General features: G+C 33.4%; 1 protein-coding gene across 1 annotated transcript in view; it reads left to right on the top strand.

The window, feature by feature from the left end:
• Positions 1–26,476, top strand: part of SCN3A (sodium voltage-gated channel alpha subunit 3) — a 79,877-nt gene that overhangs the window by 41,180 nt on the left and 12,221 nt on the right. Inside the window, exons 14-19 of the mRNA XM_087861126.1 lie at positions 4,988–5,161; positions 6,118–6,474; positions 7,937–8,407; positions 18,894–19,014; positions 20,392–20,546; positions 21,298–21,471. Of these exons, the coding sequence (XP_087717252.1) occupies positions 4,988–5,161; positions 6,118–6,474; positions 7,937–8,407; positions 18,894–19,014; positions 20,392–20,546; positions 21,298–21,471 (1,452 nt within the window). The remainder of the gene's footprint in view (positions 1–4,987; positions 5,162–6,117; positions 6,475–7,936; positions 8,408–18,893; positions 19,015–20,391; positions 20,547–21,297; positions 21,472–26,476) is intronic.

The following is a 26,476-nucleotide window of genomic DNA, read 5'->3' as shown; positions in this document are numbered from 1 at the left end:
AAATTTTGGAAATTTGCCAGAGTGGAGCAGGAAACTGAGGTTTTATAGAATTCCAATGTTGAAGCACTAGAATTTGGAAGCACAGGATAAGGGAGGTTGGATTACAGGATGATCAAATGGAAAAGCACTAGACTAAAGCACCAAAGCTGGGTTCAAGTCCAATAATCCATGCTAAATAACTAGGTGCTCTTGAAAAAGCCATTTAGATATTTGGGTCTGTTTTCTAATGAGTAGAATGTATTGGACTAGATGATTTTTCATGTCCCTTCCAGTTCCAAATTTGGTAACTTAATGTGTAGCAATGGAGATAATGAGGTACAGAAGTAGGGTGGAACACTGATGACTGAGAGATTGTGGTAAAACCACTGATAAGCTAAGGTTAGCAATGGGGATACAAGGCTCATCAAGATAGAGAGTACACATGATAGGAAACAGACCTCAGCTAACTATTTCTAGCCGTAAGAGTAGGAAAATGTGTAAACTGTTTCTATGAGCTGAAAGCTCCTGTTATTATTAATAATATCATATGTATAAGGTATTTTATAGTTTCCCATATATCTTATTTTATACCCATAACAAGCTTTATAATAAATATTTATGTATAGAAAATTATATACATTTGGGGCGCCTGGGTGGCTTAGTCGTTAAGTGTCTGCCTTTGGCTCAGGGCGTGATCCTGGCGTTCTGGGATCGAGCCCCACATCAGGCTTCTCCACTGGGAGCCTGCTTCTTCCTCTCCCACTCCCCCTGCTTGTGTTCCCTCTCTCGCTGGCTGTCTCTCTCTCTGTCAAATAAATAAAATCTTTTAAAAAAATTATATATAATTAATTGTATGTAAAGAACATGTAAAAAAATCAATACATAGACAAACAGAGAGACAGAGAGAGAGAAAGAGAAAAAGAAAAGAGGAAGAGGGAATGGGGGAGAGGGAGAGACTATATTACTTATATCATGGGTACTTAGCTGACTTTGGATTATATTATACACCATGGATGGTTGCATTGCATATTTTGTGGAACTTATAGTTTGCTCATTTAAATAAATTTAGTTGATATGGAGTAGTTATTACTACTCAAACGATTACCTTTACCTTATAAATAAGGACATCTAGGTTTGGGTTGAGTTATTAACAAAGGAACATCCTGTAAAAGACTTGTGGAACTTTCAGGTTTACTTAGATCAGTGTGCCCCATTTGTATCCTGTTTCTGGAGCATATAAAAATTACACCACTTCTCTACTAATTGGATTGATTGATCAAATTTGAGTATCAGGAGACCTCAAATATCTGTTGAGTTTCTCTAAGACGCTCTATTTTGTTTTTGTTTCAACCATTATAAAACCCATGCACCCACCTTACAGATTTTATAAGCAAGAAATCTTCCAACAGTTATAGTAGGTTAGACAACCTCTTTATCATACAAACATTCCCAACTAACTGGTAACTCTTTGTTCAGGGAATACAGATAGAGGTTTGTAGCTCCTACACTGATTACTTTTCTTACTATAACTCTCACTGTAACCAATGATTAAGAGCCCATGACATCCCTTTATTCTGCTGGACCCTGAAGGGAACTCAGAACATGGTACCTGTACTAAGGATCTTTCTGGTCATTTGCAAATAAAAGCCTAAAGAAACACAATTAAGAAAATTATTTCAGTTAAGTGGTGTGGTATAGGGTATGAATTTAACATCTCAGGAAAGGGACACGATAACCCCTTGAAGGGAAAAAAAATAAAATAACTCGTTTTTTGAAAGATAAAACACTTAGGAGCCGAATCCTAAAATTCACCTGGAGGCATCTTGCATCAATGAAAGAGTGCTATCTAGCCATCTAACTTCTTTCCTACTATAATACAAAGCTATCTTGTCTCCAAACTAACAATTTATAATGAGGGTCTTATGTAATAATTGTGTGTACACCGATTTCCAAATAAAATTTGGTAGGCAATACAATGCTGACAAAAACCCAAGAATTTCAGATGCAGATCTTATTAGTCATCTCAATGAATATCCTCATTTGACAGATGAGAGAAAAGAACATCATAAATGTTAAATGATTTCCCATCATTTTTCTTTAAGTATATTTCAACTTCACCTTTTCCACCCAATCAACAACAACAAAAAATATTTAAAGATGTGTATCCAAAAGGCATGGGAATAATAAAACTAAAACCATTAAAACAAGACGCCAATAATAATACAGCAAAAATAGACTATAGTTACATCAAATTCACTACAAAAAAAAAAAAAATGGAACATCGGTCTGGGCAAGTAGAGGTTCCGTAGAGCAAACTGACCAGTACTCAGCCTTTAGAATGAATATTTCTCCTTTACTGTACATCAGCAGAACTTTCCTCTCCAAGTACTCAATAGGAAATACTTAATAGGAAAACCTTCCCATTCCTGAAATAAGACCTTATTCCCCAACATTTGATCATCCTAAGTGTTGTGCCCCCCAAAACAACTCAAACTGCTGCAAATTTCTTTATTCTTGGTCCAGACTCCCAGGCTGATTCTCATCTCCACCCTTAGCACTTACACTTTTGCTATTTATCATGTGTCATAATGTACAACAGATTAGGAACTGTCCACCGAACTTACCTCCTCACTAAAGAAGCTGGCTTAGGAAGCCTATAAATTCATTGTCCATAAGAAATTTATCAGCCTAAATGAACTAGGTTTATGCAGTCTTGGGTCTGTATATCTTAATTACTACTATATTTTCAAAGACCAGCAAAATGTCTTCCATTTAGGTGTTCAGCAATTTTTTCTGAATGAATGAGTGGCTACAGAAGCATATAACCCAAAATTTCAAAAGACAAAAAGCTTCTTCAAGAAAATAAGACAGAATTAGGCTAAGCCCAAACAATAAACATTTGGTATGTTTTTTATTAATTGTCTTGAGTCTTAAAAATTCTTTATGGTATAGAAAAATCAAAGGCTGCTGAATGTATGTTTCTAAACCACACATTAGCATTTTTTATAAACCACACATGGGAATTATTTACATAATCTGATACATATCCAGAGGTTGCCAGTTCTTTTTCTTCTTAGAATTTTTTATGGAATTTTAAAATCATGTAAACATAGGCATTAAATCAGCATGCTGGATTGACTTTTGCTAGAACGAGAAGGAATTTTTAAAAAATCGTAATCACTGACAATGCAGTTTAGACTAAAATGTACCAAAAAAACAATACCAATGATTTTTTAGGGCCTAAATTGAATATATTTAAGGATATAAATAAATATAATTTTAAATGCAAATTATAATTAAAATATTATTTTTAAAAAGGAGTTTCATGTTGGGATTACATTTTAGATGAAAGAATGTACATTTAAGGTATAGCTTTTTATAATGCAGGAGATCTGGTCATTTCAGAAGAGCTGAAAAGATCATCCTATGATATTTCTGTAGAAAGGAATATTTACAGATGATTTACCTGGATAGTTTCTACCTCGGTTTAATGTATCTCTATGATCAGGTTGCTAACTCAAATAGCTGTTTCTGAGACTTAGTATAAGAAATAAAATTTCTTTAAATCGGAATTTATTTTAAATTCACCAGGGGAAAAAATCCTATGGTGAGTCATTGCATAAAATAAAAAAGAAATAATATTCAGTGTGCATTCCACCATATATCCGGATTTTCATGCACCAGGATTACTTGAAAAACATTATATTTCTACTTAAGTGAATGCATGATGAACTGAAGTTAAGCTATTTTTTCTGGGATGGGTATTTCCCTAAGGTCTTTCTATGTTTAGGAAAATAATATGTTATTGCATTTATTTCTTTTTTAAGATTTATGTATTTGACAGAGAGAGAAAGACAGAGAGAGAGCTCGAGTGGGCGAAGGGGCAGAGGGAGAGAAATCCTCAAGCAGGCTCCCTGCTGAGCTCGGAGCCAGAAGGGGAGTTCTGGCTCTCCCAGGACCCTAAGATCATGACATAAGCTGAAATCAAGAGTCAGGTGGAACGTGATGGAACGACCCAGGTGCCCCTATATTAGCTGCATTTATACGTTTTTAAGAGTGGATAATGATTTCTTTTAATTAACATGATATTTTAGGAAATTTAAATAATTTTGATACTGTTATTTTGACAGAGTTCCTTCAAGGTAAAGGCTGACTTACCTTGTAAATGGTAAGCTTTATGACTTTACAGTCATAAAATGAGCTTTTACTTGTTAATTAGGGTAATTGCCTTAAAAGATTTTTTGCAAGAGTAATTTCATAACTCTTCATGCCGTTGGGTCTCTTAGCCTGTGGTGCTAAGTTAAAAAACAAATTTTGAATTTGTTACATTTTGTTTCTATTGTCAAACAGACATTCATCCAACCACTCAAATAATTTATTAATTTTAATTATGGGTGTATGCATACTGAGAATGTTCTCCTGCTGCTTTCAATTAAATCTGCAGCTCCTTACTCTATTAATCCATTAACCTTAATTCTGAGGCATGCATCCAGAGAATATTATTATAAAACATTTGTGGCAAACTAACTCTTACTTCAGGAATATTTATAAAATTACAGAAATAAGACGGTGTCCCTTTAAAAACCCACAAAAATCAAGAATAAAATGTGGTTTTTACCAAATTTAAAATAAATTTAGAGTAACTTCAATTAATATATAGATTCGTTCCTAATGCAATAATATTAAAAACAAAATTCACTGTGATTATGGGAGAAGTCTGGTGTACCAAAAAGGGCAGTAATTCAGTAGTTACTACTCAGTATCAGATTTAAAATGTGAATGAGGAAATGTTTTAAAATCAGCATTTTCTTGGCTATCTAGCAGATTTGTTAAATAAAACAAATCCACTTAAAATACTCCCCTGGAAAAAAATGCTAAACTTGTATCGGTTTGTCACATTTTTCCATTTTAAATGTTAAATATTTTTACTCAGGACTATTTAATATTCTTTACAGATTCTTGCAGTGTCAAAAGTTCTTCAGTGTTTGTGATCTCTATTTTACTTTAGGTCTTCACTGGGATCTTCACAGCAGAAATGGTTCTCAAGATCATTGCCATGGATCCATATTATTATTTCCAAGAAGGCTGGAATATATTTGATGGAATTATTGTCAGCCTTAGTTTGATGGAACTTGGCCTGGCAAATGTGGAGGGATTGTCTGTACTGAGATCATTCAGACTGGTATCTACTTAGACTATGTTTATATTCTATCAGTGGCATAAAGTTTATTTTGAAAATGAATCAATGTGTATCTTACACTTACTATTAACAATATTTTAAATCTACACCAGTACACGTGATACTCTAAGAAGATATATAAACATTCTCTTTAAAGCTAAGAGTGGCTATTTTCCAAGAATGATAAAAATGGCTGAAACACTTCATAATGATTAGCTATATATCGCACATTTAAAAACACACATGTGCCTCAAATTATGTTTTAAATTCACTCAAAAATTTTTTTGCTTCAACTCTTAAAGAAATGCAAATGACAATTTTAGGCCTCAATTAACCTTAGCTTTTTATCAACCTTACTTATATTAGTGGGAACTACTTTAAAGGAACATGTAGGAAAATATTTGATATCGTTAGCATTTTAAACAACAGTCTAACAAACTTTTTTTAATTTGGCAAAAAAAATTTATTTAAAAATATATAAAATTTTGTTGAATTAAGTAAAATGTGTATTTTTTCAAATTGAAAGAAAGCCTTTACGTAAGTTATTTTTTATCAAAGTAATTTTATTTTATAAATATCCATTAAAATATGTAACTTATACTTTTAATATTTCTTTTTACTCTAAAATATAGTCTGAGGGTGACATTAGTTTGCTAAAATCAATTCAATTTAAATGTCTCTAATCAAAATATTAATTTTTCAGGGATATATCTGTTGATGAATCAGAAATGTTTTAGTTATCCTGACATATTTTATCTTTTTATTTTTTCATTTAATGATTTGATTTACAATTCGTGTATTATTAACTATTTTTTCTGGATTTGAATTTTAGTATGGTTTCAGATCTTATATCCCTCAGAGGTAGGTCTACAATATGGTATATTAATAAAACGATGTCTAACTAACTTTCAAAATTATATTGTGACTTCTTCTGAGAATATCTTTTCACTTAATTACAGCTTCGAGTTTTCAAGTTGGCAAAATCCTGGCCCACGCTGAATATGCTGATAAAGATCATTGGCAATTCTGTGGGGGCTTTAGGTAATCTCACCTTGGTGTTGGCCATCATTGTCTTCATTTTTGCTGTGGTCGGCATGCAGCTGTTTGGTAAGAGCTACAAAGAATGTGTCTGCAAGATCTCCAGTGACTGCCAACTCCCACGCTGGCACATGAATGACTTCTTCCACTCCTTCCTGATTGTGTTCCGTGTGCTGTGTGGAGAGTGGATAGAAACCATGTGGGACTGTATGGAGGTCGCCGGCCAAACCATGTGCCTTATTGTTTTCATGTTGGTCATGGTCATTGGAAACCTTGTGGTACGTATATATTACAAATGCTTATAATTAAGAAGATCAGACAGTAGCTAAGAAGGTGGCCTGATACAATAGATAGCTCTGGTTTTATCATCAATAACCTAGACTCAAATCCCAGGACTAGCACTCTGAGCTTGGGCAAGTTACTTAACTTCTCTGAGCCTGAAGCTTCCCAACTATGAAAGCTGAATAACAAAGCTGAAATCTTATGGTTGGTGTGAGGATTAAATGAAGTGTATCTGTGAAAGTTGGGGAGCAAAAGTTTTTTTCTTTGTTTTTCGAGGAAATGTTTTTATGAAGACTAATTTTTTCCGTATTACCATTATGGCCTCAATTATTTTTTATCCTATTACTACTTTGATAAGAAAATTATCTCCACTAAATCTAAAAATATAACTGTCTATTCTATATTGAAATTGCTCTTTACACCTTCATAGGTCATACTGTTGGCTTACTAAGAAGCATAAGTTGCATTTAACCAAATTTTGAAGATAAATTTCAATAAAATAGCATATTATATTGTAGCTATGTACTATAATTATTTAAATGACTTGGAAGGGGACAAATTCCTTCCCTGAATTTGCTTTATTAAAAGAAAATAAATCATTGCAGTTTAAGTTATTCACGTGTATGGACACTGACCTAAAGAAGCCTACTTTTAGTTCTGACTTAAAAGCGCTAATGTAAAAGCACAATTTGCGTATTTATGTGTTTTAATGCTTACATATCTCAATTATGTGTGTACATAGTGTTCTTTATGCCGTCATACTTAACCTTTCCTTTGAGGTACATTTCAAGTAAGACTGCTTGGAAAAATGTTTGTGGGATAACTGTAGACATGCAATTTTTTCAGAATAGTAAATTAGGAAAATCTAGATTCTGCAGAAAATCTGATACAGAAATAAGGAAACAAACTATGGTTCTGGCTTTGATGGGAAATGTGTTAACCTTACATAATATGCTTTAGACATTTTGGCTATTATAAATCTGTGGCCACTGGACAAAGGAATTTATATTAAAAGTATACTGTTTTAACACATATCACCAGGCTATCAAATAAATAAATTCATTGTTTATACACATGAAGCTAGACATTCTCTAGACAAACATAACATGAAGTAAAGTGACTAAAATGATCTTTTTTTCTCATTGGCCAAAACCATCAAAATGGGATTTTTCTCTCTTCACTGGCAACCCTGAGTAGACAAGTTCAGCCTTAGAAGTCTGGTTTCCTGTTGTCCTTCTTGGTATGAAAGAAAAGGCACTTGTTTTATCATATTGCCCTTACAGCAAGTAGAAGGTGTCAGGTCCTTTAAATAGTGTGTGGTTAGGACACGTGTCTAAAATACAGTAAGCACTATAGAAGCATTTGTTGAATTAATTTTAGCAAAGATCTATGAGTTCCCTGTTTATTATTTTATGCATATTTCATATTAATGTAGCAAATTTTCTTTTTTTTGTTTAGGTTCTGAACCTCTTTCTGGCCTTATTGTTGAGTTCATTTAGCTCAGACAATCTTGCTGCTACAGATGATGATAATGAAATGAACAATCTCCAGATTGCAGTAGGAAGGATGCAAAAGGGAATTGATTATGTGAAAAATAAGATACGGGAGTGTTTCAGAAAAACTTTTTTTAGAAAGCCAAAAGTTATAGAGATCCATGAAGGCAACAAAATAGACAGCTGCATATCCAATAATACGGGAATAGAAATAAGCAAAGAACTTAATTATCTTAAAGATGGGAACGGAACCACCAGTGGTGTAGGTACCGGAAGCAGTGTTGAAAAATATGTAATCGATGAAAATGATTATATGTCATTCATAAACAACCCCAGCCTCACTGTAACAGTGCCAATTGCTGTTGGAGAGTCTGACTTTGAAAACTTAAATACTGAAGAGTTTAGCAGTGAGTCAGAACTAGAAGAAAGCAAAGAGGTAAGAATGCTTTTAAAGTTTTTGTTGCATTTCCTATAATAACCATGCATTATGGCTATTTAGTATTTTTATTGCGTTTATATGCACTATTAAAAAGTATATTGAAAGTTATATATGGCAGTGTTGGAAAAAATGAGATATTTTTTATTGGGAAATCCATTCATAGAAATTCCAACTTTCCAAAGGAAATCATCATTCTGAATAATTTATTTATCTTCTTGATAGTTTGAAAATCTGGCCAAAAATGTGGCCTGCCAAAAAATAAACCATATTTAATACATTCTATTCTATACATTTCATTATGCTCTTTAGACAAATCAACCAACCATATTTTCTTGATCGTGTGAAAGTGTCATCTCCTTATTATCTATTTTAGGTTTTGCTCTGATTTTTTTAATGTGAAACTTCCATGTAGTTTTTGTTCACCTCTGAAAGTTTTACTGACTATGACAGAGTGTTATACATTCATGAAAGTGTTACACATATTTGGAAAGTGCAAGTAGAACTGATTACATTTTGCCCAAGGATGAGCAAATCCACAAAGTGTTCCACATTGACTTGAAAATGCTAAGACCTACTTTAAAAAGCTCCACTTGAGGATTACAGTTAAGAGGTAAAAGTTGAAAAGCTGCTCTTACTTATATCACTAGTTGCTCAAAATAAAACAAAGAAGAAAGGGAATTGTTCTTACTGTATGATTAGAATTCACAGAATCCCCTAATAGCAGCTGAAGGGTATTAATTCTGCAATTCTGTGTTATGGAGAACAGGATTAAAATTTTTTACTATTACTTAGTTTTGGACTTCTAATATACCAGTGGGAAGTAAGTCTAGCACAGAGTTATAAAAGACAGATTTTAGCTTGAGGGTACGATATTAGCACCACAGGAATCAGACCAATGATGTCTGCTTTTATAAGCATATTTTAAAAACTTCTCTTTTTAAGAAAAGTATCCACAGAATTTGTATAAGTAATAAGTAGCTGACAATGTCATAACTCATAGTTCCTGATCCTTTCTTTCCAGCATTTCAGCGCTGCTGAGATAGATTATAATAGTAAATTTGAAAATATTTTTAAAGGTAAAAACATATACAAAATATATATATAATATATATAATATTCTTGGAATTCCACCCAAACTCCACTTACTGGGCTCAATTCTAATTTATATATTGCTCATTCTGATAAAATAAAAATTCAATCTAATTTTATTTTTCATCACCTAACAGATTTAAGAAAAAACATCAATTAATTAATGAGAAATTCCTGAGCAGTTTTTGTGAACTCAGCACTCTGCTGGATACTAAGAGTAAGAAAGAGTTAAAGGAGAGCTCTATAAAATAACTCCCTTTGGGAAATCTCAACATCTTTGAGGAAGCCAACACTAATTCTCAAAATCATTAAAGGCCTATTAAAAAGTTTTATCCTGCAGGACTGAATATAAAAATTATAGGTACTAAGAACATAGCCAGTTGCTAAATGGAAGAGATAAAATTGAAATAGGCCTCCAATTTGGGTCAAATGTATGATCAAAAAGTCAAAGCAAAACCGTACCGAAGGAAAGCCACAGTTGAGAATAAGCTTGGTATCAAGGAGTAGCATGGAACAATCAGCATGAACAAAGTACTGGTTGAGAAGATAGTGGAAAATTTGTTTGGGTGAGTCAGGTATTTTCAGATTGTAAAGTCTTTGAAGTAAGTAGAAAAATTTAGAATTGCCTGCATAGTCAATACAGAGCTATTTGTTCTGAAGCAGGGGAAAGGCAAAACAGAAAGTGATGTTTTAGGAAAGTTTATTTGATATCAATGAGTAAAACAGTTTAGAGTGAGGGATGAAGGGGTTTATCTTGAGGAATGTGGTAACAATCATTTGATAGCAATGAGGTGATGAAATTCTGGGCTCAGGTAAGGTAATATGTATGGGCACTGAGACCTTCTGGCAATCTGACAAACTAGTGAAGACTAGGAAATTGGAAAAAGGTAATTCCACTCTCTGAAAGGGCCTTTTTAGGGAGGTTACCAGGTTTAAGTTGGGAAGAGGGGAGAATTCAATTGGAATATACTGAATTAGAAGTGACAGCGTTGGGGGTGAGAGGCTGGGTGAGAAATCAGGGTTTAAAAATAGATATGATAATTATCTGATTCCTTGAAAATAGAGGAGCTTACCAAAGAAGTAATTATAAAGAGAAAATAAGGGAAGACTAGGGACAAGACTAGCCTGGTGTCAAGAAGAGGTAGAAAAACCAAAGAGGTAGAGAAATTTTGTTACATTAATAGCATAGGTTTTATCACGTTGGATTTATGGAAATTAAATGTCTTAATTACTTTCTACCAAAAAGTTGGTTTCCAGAATATTTCAAAAACTCTATAATGCCTACAAATATTTCAAATGACCGCTTAGAAAAATACCACCTCATTGTGATGTCTTTTTAATGGCTAGAAAATCATAAATTTGGTATAGGGAGACACAATGTCTGGGAAACATTCTATGATCTGAACAAAAATTCCATTTTGGGTGACTCTTTTTATAACCATTCTACCCTCTTCCAAGCTAAATTTTGGATACATGGAAACCAACTATAGAGTGTAATGAAATTGTTTAAAATGTACAGATATATTAGTGTGAAAATTTATCAAACTAAATATAAAATTAAATACTTTTATAAAGCTAGGATAAAATTTCAAATTATTTCACATGGTAGAAATAATTATTAAATTATTAAATATCCTAAAATTCAACAATAAATTTTATATGGATGATTTTTAAAATTAGTACCCCCTCCAAAAAAAACCCTGAAAAAGTAACAGGGAAATTCTCGTATATGCTCAAAGATTAAAAGTACGATGTTTTTAAAAATAAAAAGCAAAAAATCAGCATTTTCTAACATACAGTAGGCTTAGATAAATTCCAGGAAAGTTCCATTTTAACCTGAAATTTCTGAAAACTGCTGGCACTGAACATAGGTCACGTTTCAGATGCTGGCTGTGTTATTCTTTTTTAATAACCATTGCACACACACACATACACACACAAATGAAAAATAACATATCCATAAAGTAAAATTTTGGTTCATGCTTCTTAGTTTTTTGACCATAAGTAGACAAAGAACATTGAGCTATGTTTTGAAGAGCACAGAATATCCTTTCTTTTTGCTGACAAAGTAAGAAATCATAAAAACTAAACCAACAGGGTGATACATTTCTCACTAAAAAATTAATAAGTACTTTAAAAAACTTGCAATACATTCTGCTTTAAGAAGAGGCAGTAAGTTAATCATTAACTTAGGTGGTATTTGAAAACTCTAGTCACTCTACTCCTTACATTCATTTTCATAATACTGTATATCTAGCTATAGCGCAACTGGGGAGAAATGATCCCTAAAAGCTGTTAAAGATATGAATTGCTGTTATTATTTTTATATGTGTTTATATATCTATATTCATCATATCCATATATATGGATCGCTAACATAAACAGGCTGGAATGAAAACAAATACAAAGCTTTGCATGAAGAAATGTAAGAATTAAAGATATGAATTGCAAAATAGTGATCTTTTTATCCTGGGAAAACTTGGAATTATACAAATCTTGTGACACGATATAAAGTAGAATTTTGTTTGTTTTTATATTTTTAACGTTCACGTAACCATGATTTCTTCGAATACTTATAGAACTATGAATTTTTACAGTTTAGTTTTTTAAAAGGTTTCATTGTCTTCCTAGGTGAGGATATGGACTAAATGTTCTTAAGAATCGTATCTGAAGTTGAATTCCAAAGCACAATCTAGCAATATCATATTGTGACCTTCACTGCTTACCGTTCTTACTTCTCACAGGGGTAAAATCAAGCTGGAGCCATCAAGAGTGCAGCTCTGGTGTTTTTTAACCAGCCAGAGGCTCGTGCCACCACTTTTACCCAGGTTACCCAAGCAAGTTGTATATGTACAATCACTTTCGAAGAGAATTTTGACTGGCCTGCATGCTACTCAGCTGTTCCTTCCCCTGCCATGGCAAGGAAGTGCTAGATGTGCCCAGCCGCTCTCTGCTGAATTGTGTGACACATCATAGCATGGTCAGGCGAGATGGGCAGTCCCACATCATATTTGATTCTGCTAATGAGTTTTCCAGTTTAGTCTTTTAAACTTTGAAAAGCAATAATTGCATGCTCTATAGGATTTATATCTATTTTAAAACATGATAGGAATGTTTAAAGTTCAATATAGTCAAGAATTTAAGAGAGCATGCATTTTTTTTATTTCTCTGCTTTTATTTCATTAAAATGAGACCACAACTTTTTGTTGTTGTTGATTCAGCCCTTATAAGTAAATTGTATTACCAAAATGAGCCTCATGGGATTTTTTTGATAGTGCCATTTTCAGATCATTATATTCAGATTCATGAATATAATTTCAACCCTTATAATTCATTTGTTCCAGATGGAAATGTGTGCTTTCATGGTTTTGTTTTTTTTTTTGAAAGGCTCTATAAAAAATAAAAGCAGGGTGATCGTAAGTTTTTGGATATGAAGGGCCATAGTCTGTATGTATTTGGGCACCACATATCTTGGATTTTCATGTAGTTTAGGAAAGTTTTTAAGTCATATGTCTGTAAAACCATAAGTGTTCAGTGCAAAGTAATCAAAAGAAGGAAAGCATCATGATATGGGATAGTTCACTGCATCTTCATCATTAAGTAATGGTCCAGCGTACCCATTTTTTTAAATTTCCCTAATCTACATTAATCTTCCCTAAATTTTCTACCCAAAACTAAGCAGGTAAAAAAGATACATAGAAAATGTCCTGTTTTTTTATGTTAATTATAGTTTTATGAGGAGTAAAGGGCATCTCCCAAGATTACTATAGGTTTGTGGATTAACTAAACCTTTAGTTTATTCTCTTGACTCAACCTTCTCTTGTTGATATCAGTGCTTACTGGAATCTCAGCCAGGGTGGGGGTTCTGGGAGGGAAATTACAAAACAAAAGTAGAAGAAAGTTCCTGAGTATTGGCAATTTCAATACTTTTGGTGAAAAAGAATACCTAATTAGAGTTTAAGGTTATTTCTAGGTTCAATTCATACCTGCTCTCTTCTTCCTTAGGGATAACTGAGAATTAGCTGAAGAATGCAACAAATTCAGAAATAAAACTATTAACAAAATGTAGAAAAAAATATATAGGTCCCTGATTTATGCAATTTTTACTTAGCAATTACTTTTAATTTGGGTGTAAACCAACATTGGCCAGTGGAAAAAAAATCTAATTTATTCTTTCTTCACAAGCAGAACAGAATTAAATGGTATTGGAAAATTATCTTTTACATCATGTTTATAAGAGTACTCCCTCCTTTTCAAAGCCTTCATGGAAACTGAAAATAGATACTTGATTAAGATCCCAAGCACGTGCCCTTCTGGAAAAGGCACTGTGTTCTGTTTTCAGAATCTGGAGAGCAATGGAAGTACCTCTAGGCTTTCTCTACCTTGCTCTCAGTGTCTTCCAAAAACACTCTCTGTGAAACTGAATGTGAGGCAACTCTTCCAGAGGCACAGATGAGTATGTGAATACCATATTAAACCCATCTTGACCTTCAGAGAACTGTTTTGGTGCTTTCATGTACTTCTGTTGAAATAAAACCTAATTAAGGCTAGTTTAGATGGAAATTTTTATCTATCTTCACAAGATAAACCAGCTTTTTCTTTTGGCTTCTTGGTGCCCTGTACCTTACTCTTCAACTACCACACAATTATTTTCACTTTCAAATATCATGTTGTTACTAAGGCCATTTTCAAATTAAAGAAGCACCAGGGCTGTTGCACATTTAAAATATGTTGAGGCAAAACACATACAGGTGGTTCATACTTTTAACCATTCAATAAGTGGTCTAGAAAAGAGAGCTACTGGTTTTAATCTTGCTCTTCCTGCCCTGAACAAGCAGCCCAATGGCCTCCTGGTGTGTATACCTATTCTTTCAGTGAAATATTATAAGTCAAGATATGGATATGCATATCCAAAAGACCAGACTAAGGCCCTGATAGTATGTGTGACCAAAAGATTTTCCTCATCTACTTGTAAGACAAAACTCAGAAGTTGTGAGAGAAATGGCTAGATTTTAAAGGCAATCTGTAATGGCTGAATCTTTTTTTTTTTTTGCCTCTTGAATCATACAGCAGTTTGTGAGAGTCAAACATTTGATAGCTGATTGAAAATAAATGAAATGTAAGCGCATTTCAGTGGAAGTAGGCCAGTTGCTAACATTCTCTTCTATCTCTGAAAGTTAAATTTCATTATTTAATTGGATAAAAATCAAGAGCAATATGCATCATGAGGGGGAATTTCTATGTAAGTTCATGTTATTAGAGGGGAAAATGGTCTCATGGCCTTTATGGGTGCTGATTCTGTCATTTCTTACGAATGGTATTTGCAGTTAATCTTCTTGAAAACTTCATATTCAGGTACCATGTCTTTGAGAACATGGTTCTTGGATCGGCGTGCAGCTTCCACAGTATTGCGCCAGGCTTCTGCTATAGCCAGGCATGTTTTCTGTGGCTGAATCAGGCCTGGAGAATGTTGCATCTTAAAACCTGCTTTCCAGTGTGCATTTGTAGAGCATAAGCCATCATCCCTCTGTAGACTCAGTACTTTCTACAAGGGATGGAAGAATCAAACCTTAAGTGCCATAAAATATTGGAGGGGTAAGGAGAAAATAGTACAAGAACACAAGTTTGAACTTGTACTATATGGTTTTATATGGAAGCTTCCTATAGTTATGCCTATATAACTAATTATATTTTTCTAACTACTTCTGAACAAGTATTGATTTAGTTATTCAGTATAGCACTGAGTTCCTTAATATGGAAAATTTCATTTCAGGTTTCTTTGCTTTTTTTTTTTTTATACCATTGTAGTATCACAACTATGGCAATATACAGAAAGTAAGTTATTCTTTGTATTTATTGTCAGTCACTTGCTTTTAAATCAGTTACATGCTTTTAATAAATTTGGAAGTCATTTTGGTATGGCTATGATAAAATGCATCACAGAGTACACTCTACTAGAGTATGACTGCCAAAGTATTGAAATTAATTAGGAAATGTTTACATTACATGGATGGTATTATATCAACATATAGGATTTTAAATGCTTAAGTAGTTTCTAGGGCAGAAATTAATTACTTAAAAAGACAGTAGTAAAATTCTTTACGTATACAATGACTAAAGCATATCAGGCACTGTATCATAATTGGTAAATTGTTCTACATTAATAAAAACACACTCTAAGCTTTACTTTATAAAAATGTAAATAAATTCACAACTTTTGAAATTTTATGTGGTTGACACAGGATTTTTAAACTTTATAGAAAAAACGTATATGCTTTCCTACGACAAAAAAAAAAAATGTGGCCTATGAAGGTTACAAAATGAATAAGCCTGATTCTCCAAGTTAAGAAGAATTAACTTTATGTCAACCTCCACAGGGAAAGGAGGCTCCCACAAAACACTTCTTAGTGAAATAAACCCTAGCCTACCAACTATCTTTTAAGCTTTGGTGCATGGAGGTCTAAGAGACTCTGAACATTCCTTAAGAAGCTTTCCAGAGTATAAGTTTAAAAAGCTTATCCTTATAATCAGAAAAACTCCTGAATAACAGTGAAGCAATTCTCCATGTAAAATGGGTTCTGCTCATTTGAAAGAGCAGAATACATGCGGGGTTTTGGCAGGGGGTCGGGGTGTCTGTTTTTACAATACATGTTATGGCTCATAATACCATGCAGACAGAGGCAAACGAACTCACTACTGTCCCTCTACTTTACAATCTTTACAATATATAAAAGCATAACCTCCACAGCTATTTAGAAAATTGAAAGTATTTACATCCAAACATGTTAACCACATTCACAAAAATATTTATATCTGAAGAGAGTACTAATAACAAAAATACATCCAGGGGTCAGTACTTGGTAAAGAGTAGATTCACTTGTCATCCAGATTAGTGGCTACCATTACTTGTGCCATTTGGGTTTGTTTTAAGTAAGTATTTGTATTTAAATATAAGACACCTGTAGAGTATATGGCAGAAATTTATAATACAAAAAATTGAACATTTCACATTATATTAATAGTGGTAAAATGAGAACAGTGTGTTTTCTAGAGTTTTCAAATGGAAAAATATACGTGTATTTGTGTGTATATACACATATACTGATTACTTTCTTCACTCATATTTCTTTATTGAGTGTCTGCCAATATTTTAGAAAAACATTTTGTAATACCATGTGTTTCTACAGCTAAAATATTATTAACTAAATAATTCCTATTCATTAAAAATGTATTTTCTAATACAACTAAATAAACTTCTGTCAAGGTCATTATTGAATTATATAACAAAGTAGAGAGATGAAACATTATAATCCTCTCTATAAAAGTAATTCAAAATGCAATCAATCATTTATTGGCTCTCTATAAATTTGATATAACTATTTAGTGTCTATTCTATGCTTCGGTCTTTTGGTATATGTATGTGTGCGTGTATTTTTGGTATATATGTTTTTGTTTATGTACATAAATAATTTGTACCTATGTATAATTTTACGTACATATATAATTTATATATATTAATGAGACTATCAGATCAAGCAAAACAAGTATAATGGCTAACATTCTATAAAATTTAGCATGGAGAAATCATGCAAGAAAGAAAGGCTTCATGGAGGAGTGGACCATGACTAGGCTCAGAAGAAATTATCCAACTTGGTTTGACCAACAGGCGAAGAAACATGAAGCTTTTTATAACTAACCTCAAAATAATTTGGTTTCTTACTGGATTTATTTACGCTGTGGATATTATTGCTGCCACTCATCCAATGTCATAGTGTCCAACCCATCAACCACCAGTGAAATTGGAAGGGAAGAGTTAGTTGTTGAGTTCAAACAGCTATTCGGTTTTTAATTCGTTATATCAGAAGCTGTTACAGTTCTAATCAGCAATAGCTTTCCTGGGATTTTCTTAAAAGAATAAAGGTATTCTGGTTATAAGAAGCAGAAAAATCCTGGGGGAAGAAAATATGTCTTGGCCTTTCTCACCTCTCCAAAAAATAGAGGAATTTAATGGTAAAAACTCTTGCACTATAATGATCCTAAGAACCATCAGCCAAAAACAATGGCCTAGCTTCTCTCGTTAGCATACTCCAGACTAGGAGTATTTTATTAAATAGAATTATGTTTTGATTTAAATTATTTTTCATAATATATTTAATTTTCATAATATATTTAGTTGGACATGATTAACCTCACCTTCAGAGTAACATCAGAGAAAATACCATCTGGATAGTACTTTACAACTAGTTCACATTATAAAATATTAAACTACATTTGTGTTATGATTTCAGTAAATCAGGAATCATGAGCTAAATTTTCTCCAATATGACCAATGTTTAGGGAGTCATTTGGGGATTTTTCAGTAACACATTAACTCTTTCAGAACGCTAGGGCAGAGTGACCCCTACCACTTAGCTACTAAAGTTAATGGGGGCTTAGAAACCATTACCAAGTCCATGTGCTGTTTTTTCATCCTAAAAGCTTTACATTGGCCAGGTTGTGTTGTATGTCATGTCTTTGCATCTGTTTTCATAAAACACTGCAAATGTTTTCCCAAGTGATCTCAAAGTACTTATATATTTATTCTTGTAACATTAAAGTGGCTCTTCCTAACCATGTCACAATGATTTATTTAAAGGAAAAATTCACAGCCTGATAACATGATGAATTCAGAATGTGCTCCTAATAAAAGTCTATACAGATTCTACCCAATGCCATTTATGAAGAAATTTCCATTTCATTTAGAATTCTTTGGCAAGTATTGAACTCATTTAAGCAGTTCAAAGAGATAGAGAGAGATCTATCATTTTTCTGCTAGTAAAGTAAGAAGATTATGTAAGCCAGAGGAAAAATATAGCTCAAAGTTGAAATATAATGACTGTGACTAATGTTAATGTGCTGCTCTTCCTTTCTAAAATTATAGAAACATGGACAGTAGTTAGACACAACTGGTAATGGACTTTGCTCTGAAAAATTCCATCGTAAGAGGTGGAAATTACAATTTAATTTGATGCATTTTAATTAATATAATCAGTAGTGAATGTCAGCATACCAAACTTTTATCAAACTATTTTTTATTTGGCCTGAGAATTAATTTATTAAACTATTTCATATGACATCCATATACAAATAGAGATCATAAAACAAATTAACCAGTACAATTCATCCTTCCCAAATCACCCATATTGAATGCTGTCTAAACTTTTTCTGTCTGAATCAGGTCAGTAGTTTCATTGTTTTAAATATTAGGACATTAATTATGTTAAATTATTAGTACATAATTTATCAGCAATGTTAATAGAGTCAAATGTGATCACTATCATTTTTTCACACTATGACAAATTAGCTAAATAAAAGGGGAGAAAAATCACAATTTGCAATGGGGTTTTCTTTCTAGAAATTAAATGCAACCAGCTCATCTGAAGGAAGCACAGTTGATGTTGCTCCACCCCGAGAAGGTGAACAAGCTGAAATTGAACCCGAGGAAGACCTTAAACCGGAAGCTTGCTTTACTGAAGGTAAACAAGCTCTAGCATGCTTAAAATGCAATCTACCCTGTTTTCTTACAGTGACTGAAAATACCTCACTTGAAAGAACTATTTCAAAGAAATGGTAAAGGCATGTTTATCTCCGTTTTTCTCTTTTCTTCTGAAAAGTTAATTTATCTATATTTCCAAATTATATTATAGCAGTGACTGTGCCTGGACAATTAAGATGATCTGACATGTCTTTTTTGTTGTTGTTTTCTTTATCCTCCAGAATGTGGAGAAGCTAACCCTATGAGATAAATGGCATTCTGGAATGTCATCTCATTGATACTGACTGCAATCCCTTCAGACCTCATTGGCAATGTTGTGATTTGATTTATAGATGCTGCAGTAATTACACCCCATCCCTCACAGTTTCAAATGTGGTTAATTTGTGCTGTGATTAGAGCTGTTTGGGGATGCTGATGTATTGTAGAGCCTTGACAGGCAAAACAGTAGTTGTTCTCACAACGATCAGTACAGTGTCTTGCACACAAATCAATAAAGATTTGCTGATTCAATGTGATTGGATTTAATCCAATAGTAGTAGCTCAGAGAGTTAGAGCAAAGAATGGATGGAAATGAGAAATAATATGAAAACTAGGAGGGGGAGGACAAAGGAACAGCGATACTGACTAACAAGATGAGTCATAGGTGTAACTAAGAAAAGCACTGAGGCTGAAAATAAATTAGCTTGGGAAAACTGACAGTTGCTGATACCTAGGAAGACGGAGCTTTCCTGTGCGTGAAAAGAAGGAAGTAGAAAAATTCAGGATCACGTCAAAAAATTAAATTATTTGAACATGAGCTTTTCCCCAAACCTGAGAGGTGTTCTTGGACCCTATTTCAATGGCCTTGAGGCAAAGACGCATTCTAACTAGTGTTAAAAATGAAACTATTTATACTCATACAACTCTAGATAAAGTAATTCCTTGAATTTTAGGTTCCTAGATAAATATATGCCTCTGAGAATGACTCATTGTATAGAAGGGATGCTGAAGATAACTAAGGAATGAAGTAGTCAGTTACCCCGTAAATGATGATCTGAGATTGGCATGGGGAGAAAGCAACAAAGTTTATTTTTTCCTAGATTAAAGATTAAGATATATTTTCTAGGAAGGGGGGAGGTGGGTGGGAAAGCAAAGAAGGTGGGTAGGGTGATGGGCAAAATAGATAAAGGGAATTAACAGGTACAAACTTCCAGTTATAAGATGTCAGTCATAGAGATGAAAGAGAATACAGTCAGTAATACTGCAATAACTTTGTGACAGATGGTGACTACACTTACTGTGGTGAGCGACTGTTGAATCCATATGCTGTACAAAATACATTTTTCTCTAATTTCTTATATTTAATGCTATATTTTAGGATGTATTAAAAAGTTTCCATTCTGTCAAGTAAGTATAGAAGAAGGCAAAGGAAAGGTCTGGTGGAATCTTCGGAAAACCTGCTATAGCATTGTTGAACACAACTGGTTTGAGACTTTCATTGTCTTCATGATTCTTCTCAGCAGTGGTGCTTTGGTAAGTGAAACGCAAAATGGTAAGAGGCAGGTTCTAGTGAAATAGCTTTTTTTCTGAAAATACCACAAACACACATTGAGTTTAAGAAGCAAAAGAGGAGGCATATCTATGCCTGGCAGAACGTGGCACCCAGGGTTTAACTGTGCAAAATCAGTACATAATAAATCAGAACTATGAACAGCCAGATGGAATTTCTCATCTGGTGTTTATCTAATAGATGTTTTCCTCACTGAGACAACCATTTACAGAGACATTCTGTAACTATGTTAACTTCCATGTCAACTACCATCCAGTTCACCCTAATAATTATATTAACATTTATGAACTAAAAGTGTATTTTGTTTTCTTTATGTATAATCAATTTATTCTTTCAAAATAAGCCAGATCAGTCAGGGAATCACTGAAAGTAATGTTGGACTAGGCCAAGCCTATCCCTCATTAACAGAACTTCTAGTTATTTCCTGAGTTCGTATTACTTCTCTAAAAGCATGTCTTTATAGCAGTAATTGAGATAGAGATTTTGGGGTGAGAGGCAGGAAAGAACAAACATACTAAATCAGTAAAGATATTGACATTTCCTTGCCAACATTTTCTGTTAGTTTTAGTCTTTAGCTTTTGTCTGATGTTTGTGAGATATTAGCCACTATTTATCAAATTACTGCTTTGTGACCAATATTATACTAAGCAATTTTATCAAGTATTTGGGGGAGGCAAGCCATTCAGGTAAAATAAAAGCATTCTTGATTCACAGGCTTTTGAAGATATATACATCGAACAGCGAAAGACTATCAAAACCATGCTAGAATATGCTGACAAGGTCTTCACTTACATATTCATTCTGGAAATGCTCCTCAAATGGGTAGCTTATGGATTTCAAACATATTTCACCAATGCCTGGTGCTGGCTAGATTTCTTGATTGTCGATGTAAGTATCCTGAGTGATTTTTATGAAACTATTTTTTAAAGAGGCACATTTGACATTTCATATACTCCTGTGATTAAAACCTTGATTTTGAGAACCTAGTTTCACTAATGCTGACACAACTATGCAGTTAAAAAAAAAAAAAGCCTACAATAAATGTAAAAATTAGGAAAGTTTCATGGGAAACAGTAGAAGAGGTCCCAAAAATGTGGACAGTGGTAAGGAAGGAAAACACAGAGAGTGTTCTATACCACAAGCAGACAGTTCTTTTTCTGAAAGTTAAGGACCTCAAGGTAGGGAATAACTAAAAATCTGTTGACAGATCTAAGCACTTAGCTTATTAACATTTACATTTAAAAAAACAACTACAGGAGATAAAAATCAAGACAGATTTGGGGCTCCTGGATGGCTCGGTTGGCTAAGCATCTGCCTTTGGCTCAGGTCGTGACCCTGGGGTCCTAAGATCAAGTTCTGCATCAGGCTCCCTGCTCAGTGGGAAGCCTGCTTCTCCCTCTCCCAGCTTGTGCTCTCTCTTGTACCTCTGTTGCTATCTCTCAAATAAATAAATAAATAAAATCTAAAAAAAAAAAAAAAAAAGACAGACTTTCGGCCAGGAATTGTGAGATTGTGTTTTAATCCCTTACTAGATTACCTGTTACTAAAAAATGTAAAAATAACCCACTTACTGTATTCATTTGGCCACATACCCCCAGAGACAATAAAATATATTTCCATTCTTAAATCAGTAGTTAGATATATCCCAGTAGCTATGCAGAAATTTACCATGCAGAGTTAGGTGTAGGAGCCCTGCTCTGAATCTGATTACCCTGGGGTAAGTAGTCATAAAAACATTACCAATTATAGGATCTGTCTGACTTGCAGCTTATTTTCTTATTCCAAGCAATGAAGAAGCACTGGGGCAAAATGACAGTCATCTGGTTCTTTGTAGTCTGTGATATTCCATTGCACAAGGCTTCACAGCCTCCCAACAAAACAAGGTACTTTAAGCACTATCTCTAGCTGTTCCCTAGCAATCATAAAGCACTTTATTTTTAGCTCTAACACTTGCCAATAAGAATCAATAATTGCTGTATGTGTACATTCATTCTTTTTATCATTTTGATAAGTAAGGGCCTATCTAAATTCTACTCCCCTTTCTCACACACATACATACTTAGAGTCTATAACCAAAATGTGTTTAACCCTTTGAGTTGATAAGAAATCTTCTACCAAGTCACTTTCATAGACCAGAAATGATTTCCAATTTCCATGGTTAGCTTTTAATGGATAATAGAGGTGAATTTTAATGTTATCCTGAAAAGCTATCCATAAAGGGACACTTAATATTCTTATAATCTGCAGCTGGAACGAGCTTCAAAGAGCATCTACGCTTTATTCTAGACATTAGGAAACTGAAGCCTCAGTTTAAATTATTTTCCTAAGATAATACAACTACTTAGTAACAAAGCTGAGATTAGTGTCCAAATTTCCTAATTCTCAATTCAGTTCTTCTTAACTCCAGGGGTTTCCTAACTGTTATAAATGTAATACTATATTTTCATACTGGCTTTGGGATTTAGCATTTATAATCTCCAGCTTTTCACTGAAATGATGGAACACTGAATACATTGAAGAATCCTCTCTGGTTCAGAAAGATTTTGTCATGCATGAAGATCATTTACAAATGTGATAGAACTTCTCCAGAGAATTCTGAAATTTACTGAAATATTTACACTTACTAAAAATTTTACATTTACTGAAATACTACCTTGTACTTCAAGTATTTTATATATATATGTGTGTATATATATATATATAAAATATGAGTAAGATGCAAAAATCTCTCAAGAGCAGGGGTTTTGTATCCTGTTTATATCCTTAGAGACATCTACTATAGATACTTAAGTATCCATTGAATAATGTCTAAATGAATAAATTTAATTTCAAAGAATGTGCCAAAAAAAAAATTACTTCCCTCTTAGTCTCAATTAGTAGGCTGAAACTGGGTAATTAAAACCTTCTACTTTGGGACAAGTTATGGTCTCTTAAATGGATCTATTCTTTACTAAGCCAGGATGGAAATATGTGGATTAATATAACCTCGGTAAATGTAGAGATAAAACTGTTTTTGAAAGTACAAGTAAAACATACTTAAAAGAGCTTCACCAGTTCATCAGGTATATTGATGTAAAGAAACTAAAAAGCTATAGAAAGCTTACAAAAAAAAAAAAATCTGAGGTGTAAGTAAAGTACTTCAAACCAGAAAGAATATGCTTTCAAACCTTGAAAAATTTGTCTGTGTAAAAAATGTAATCTCTTCAATTCCTTACCTAAAAGTAAAAGTAGACTGCAGTGGGCTATCTATCCAACCTCCTAACATTCATTCATTTATTCAGTAAATGTGTTGAGCACCTAAAAAGGGCCATATGCCATTTTAAACAAAAGAGGTATGAACATGAACAGACCAAGCCCTGTTAGAGCTTGCACCTTGTGGGAGGCAGGAACAAACAGTAAAGAGGTAAACAAATAAAATTTTAAAATAAGCTATTTTGTCACATGTGATATGATTGTTTTTCCTATTTGGGTTTTTGTTTCTTGGCTTTGTTTTTTTGTCATGAAGAAATGTTTCACATTGATTTGGTCAAACTTACCAGTCCTATTTTTTTCCCCTTCTTGGTTTGTTCATGCTTCTGAAAACCCTTTCATATCAAGATTATTAAAACATTTTTCTATGTTTTTCCCCAGTTTTATAGTTTAAGTTTTGTGTTTCTTTATTTTTATATTTTAATTTTTTATCAGTCTGAAATTTATGTTGGTGTAAGGTGTGAGGTTAGGACCCAATATTAATTTCCTCAAAATTGTTTCTCATTTATTTTTTTCACCTCTCATTTGAAATGCTACCCTTATCTACATGCTAAATCTCAGCATGTCTTAGGTCTAATTTGGACTTTATTTTGTTTCATTCATTTCTTTGTCTACTAATATGACAGCTTTAATTATTGCAGATTTATAATTGGTTTTAATATCTGATGGGATCAGTCCTCTCCATTCTTCTTAAAATAATATTTTAAGTTACACTTTTTCATGCTAATATTTTAAAGTTTATGTAGTTCCAAAAGACTCCTATATAACTTTTTAAAAAATATATGAAAAAATATATCAGCTAGCACCTAAAATAATTATAGTATTGCTTATAATAGTTTTTCACTTTATTCTCTTGGGTTTTTTTTTTTTTTTGAGGTCAACAAAAACATATCTGCAAATAATGAATTCTACTTTTCAAATTCATACAGCTCTTATTTCTTTTTCCAGAAAATGTTAAAAAAAAATAACGTTGGTAGTGGGCATATTCTTTTAGCCCATTTCAATGAGAATGCTTCTAGATTTTGCCATCAAAAATTATGCAAGTGTTTGGACTGAAATGTATCATTGGAATGCATGGAAGTGATTATATGGTTTTTATCTCAACTTGCTCATACTGAGCTTAAAAAAATTATGTTTAGCCATTTTAAAGAGAAATACATTCGTATTATGTGGTTTGTTAAGCAATCACAGAACTCCTAAGGTCTTCTTCAGAACCATCAAATCCCTCCTGCACTATTTCTCTTTCTCAGTCTTGCTGCCATAGGAATGCAGAAAGGTCTGGATGACAACCAAACCAGCCTCCTGAAACTTCTAACAGGGACAGTTTTCTATATATGCTGTACTGTGAGGCACCTAGACTCATATAAATTTATACTAAAAAATCAGTTTTTGTTAAAGCATTTCTGTTACACTTTGCACACATTAGCAAGAGAGCCTCTTATGTTGAACACATAAGAAATGAGGATAAAAATACTAGATGTTGAAAGGTTGGGGACATGTTTGCTGAGGTGGAAAACACACTGGACTAGAAAACAGAAGACATAAATTCTAGTTATGTCCGTTGCTACCTTTTTTAGACTAGTCATTTGACCACTCTCAGACAGAGAAAATAAGTAAAAAAGCACACTACCAATATGTGTTGGTATCTTCAAATTTTAAGTACATTGCAAATCTTTAAAATTATTTATTTCAAAATTGCCTTTAAGCCATATTAAGTTTTTTGCATTAGTTAATTCAATAAATTAGTTTTTGTCCTACACAAATTAGAATGAGGTCTATTAAAATAAGAAGCTCAGTTCACTAATGCCCCACTTCTCTAGGAATTCACAGAGTCACCCCACTGTGGGGTGGTTATATGCAAGTGGTGTCTCCCAGCCTTTGAATCCCAAATTTCCTATCCATCCAGTACTCTCTGATTCTGGCCATTGCCTGTCTTTTCTTTTCAAACCATAAGCTTCCTTACTTTAGGTTGTGAGGAATTTGCAGCACTTCCCTTTAAATGCCCAGTTCTCAAATAAAGGACTAGGAGAGCATGAGGGAAGTCTTCAGACAGGAGCTCCAGAAGCCTAAAGAAGCTGTTAATGCTTCCGAGGCAAAGGAGCCCAGAACATAGAAGCCCGCATGTTCTCTAATAACCTTTCCCGTCTTTCCAGTCTTCTGTAGCAGCGAATGGTAGACAGAAATGAATAACTCAGTAAATTATCCTGCCACTAGTCACTTATTTTTCTGTTAAATTCTCTGAGATGTATGCTAAATTAAACAACGAGGGAAGAGTGGCTCCCTTTGCCTTTACAGCTTCAGTTCTAGTTTTTGTGTCACCCTTTAAACCATGTGTTCTTGGGCAGATCAGTTTCCATCCTACCTCATAAGACTCTTGGAAGGATTCATTTAGATCCATTTTCAACAGCCCTTCTTGAAAGAAATTAAGCTCCAATGCCTTTAAACCATCCAGTAGATATAATGAATTAACTCCTCCCTATGCAGCAAGGAAAGTACTACCTTTGTACAGTCCTTGCGAGAACTGAAAAGATAGTCACTCAAACCATTTTCTGTGTTTCATGGATCAGATGAGGAATAAAATTTTGATAATGTATGCAAAAGGTTAAGATATGGTTTTGAAGTCAGATCACTTGGGTTCAAGACC

Source organism: Ursus americanus, chromosome 1 (genome assembly GCF_024610735.1).
Source record: "Ursus americanus isolate L20-20 chromosome 1, mUrsAme1.1.p, whole genome shotgun sequence".
Classification (NCBI taxonomy): Eukaryota; Metazoa; Chordata; class Mammalia; order Carnivora; family Ursidae; genus Ursus; species Ursus americanus.
This window is presented reverse-complemented; position numbering and strand designations above follow the sequence as displayed.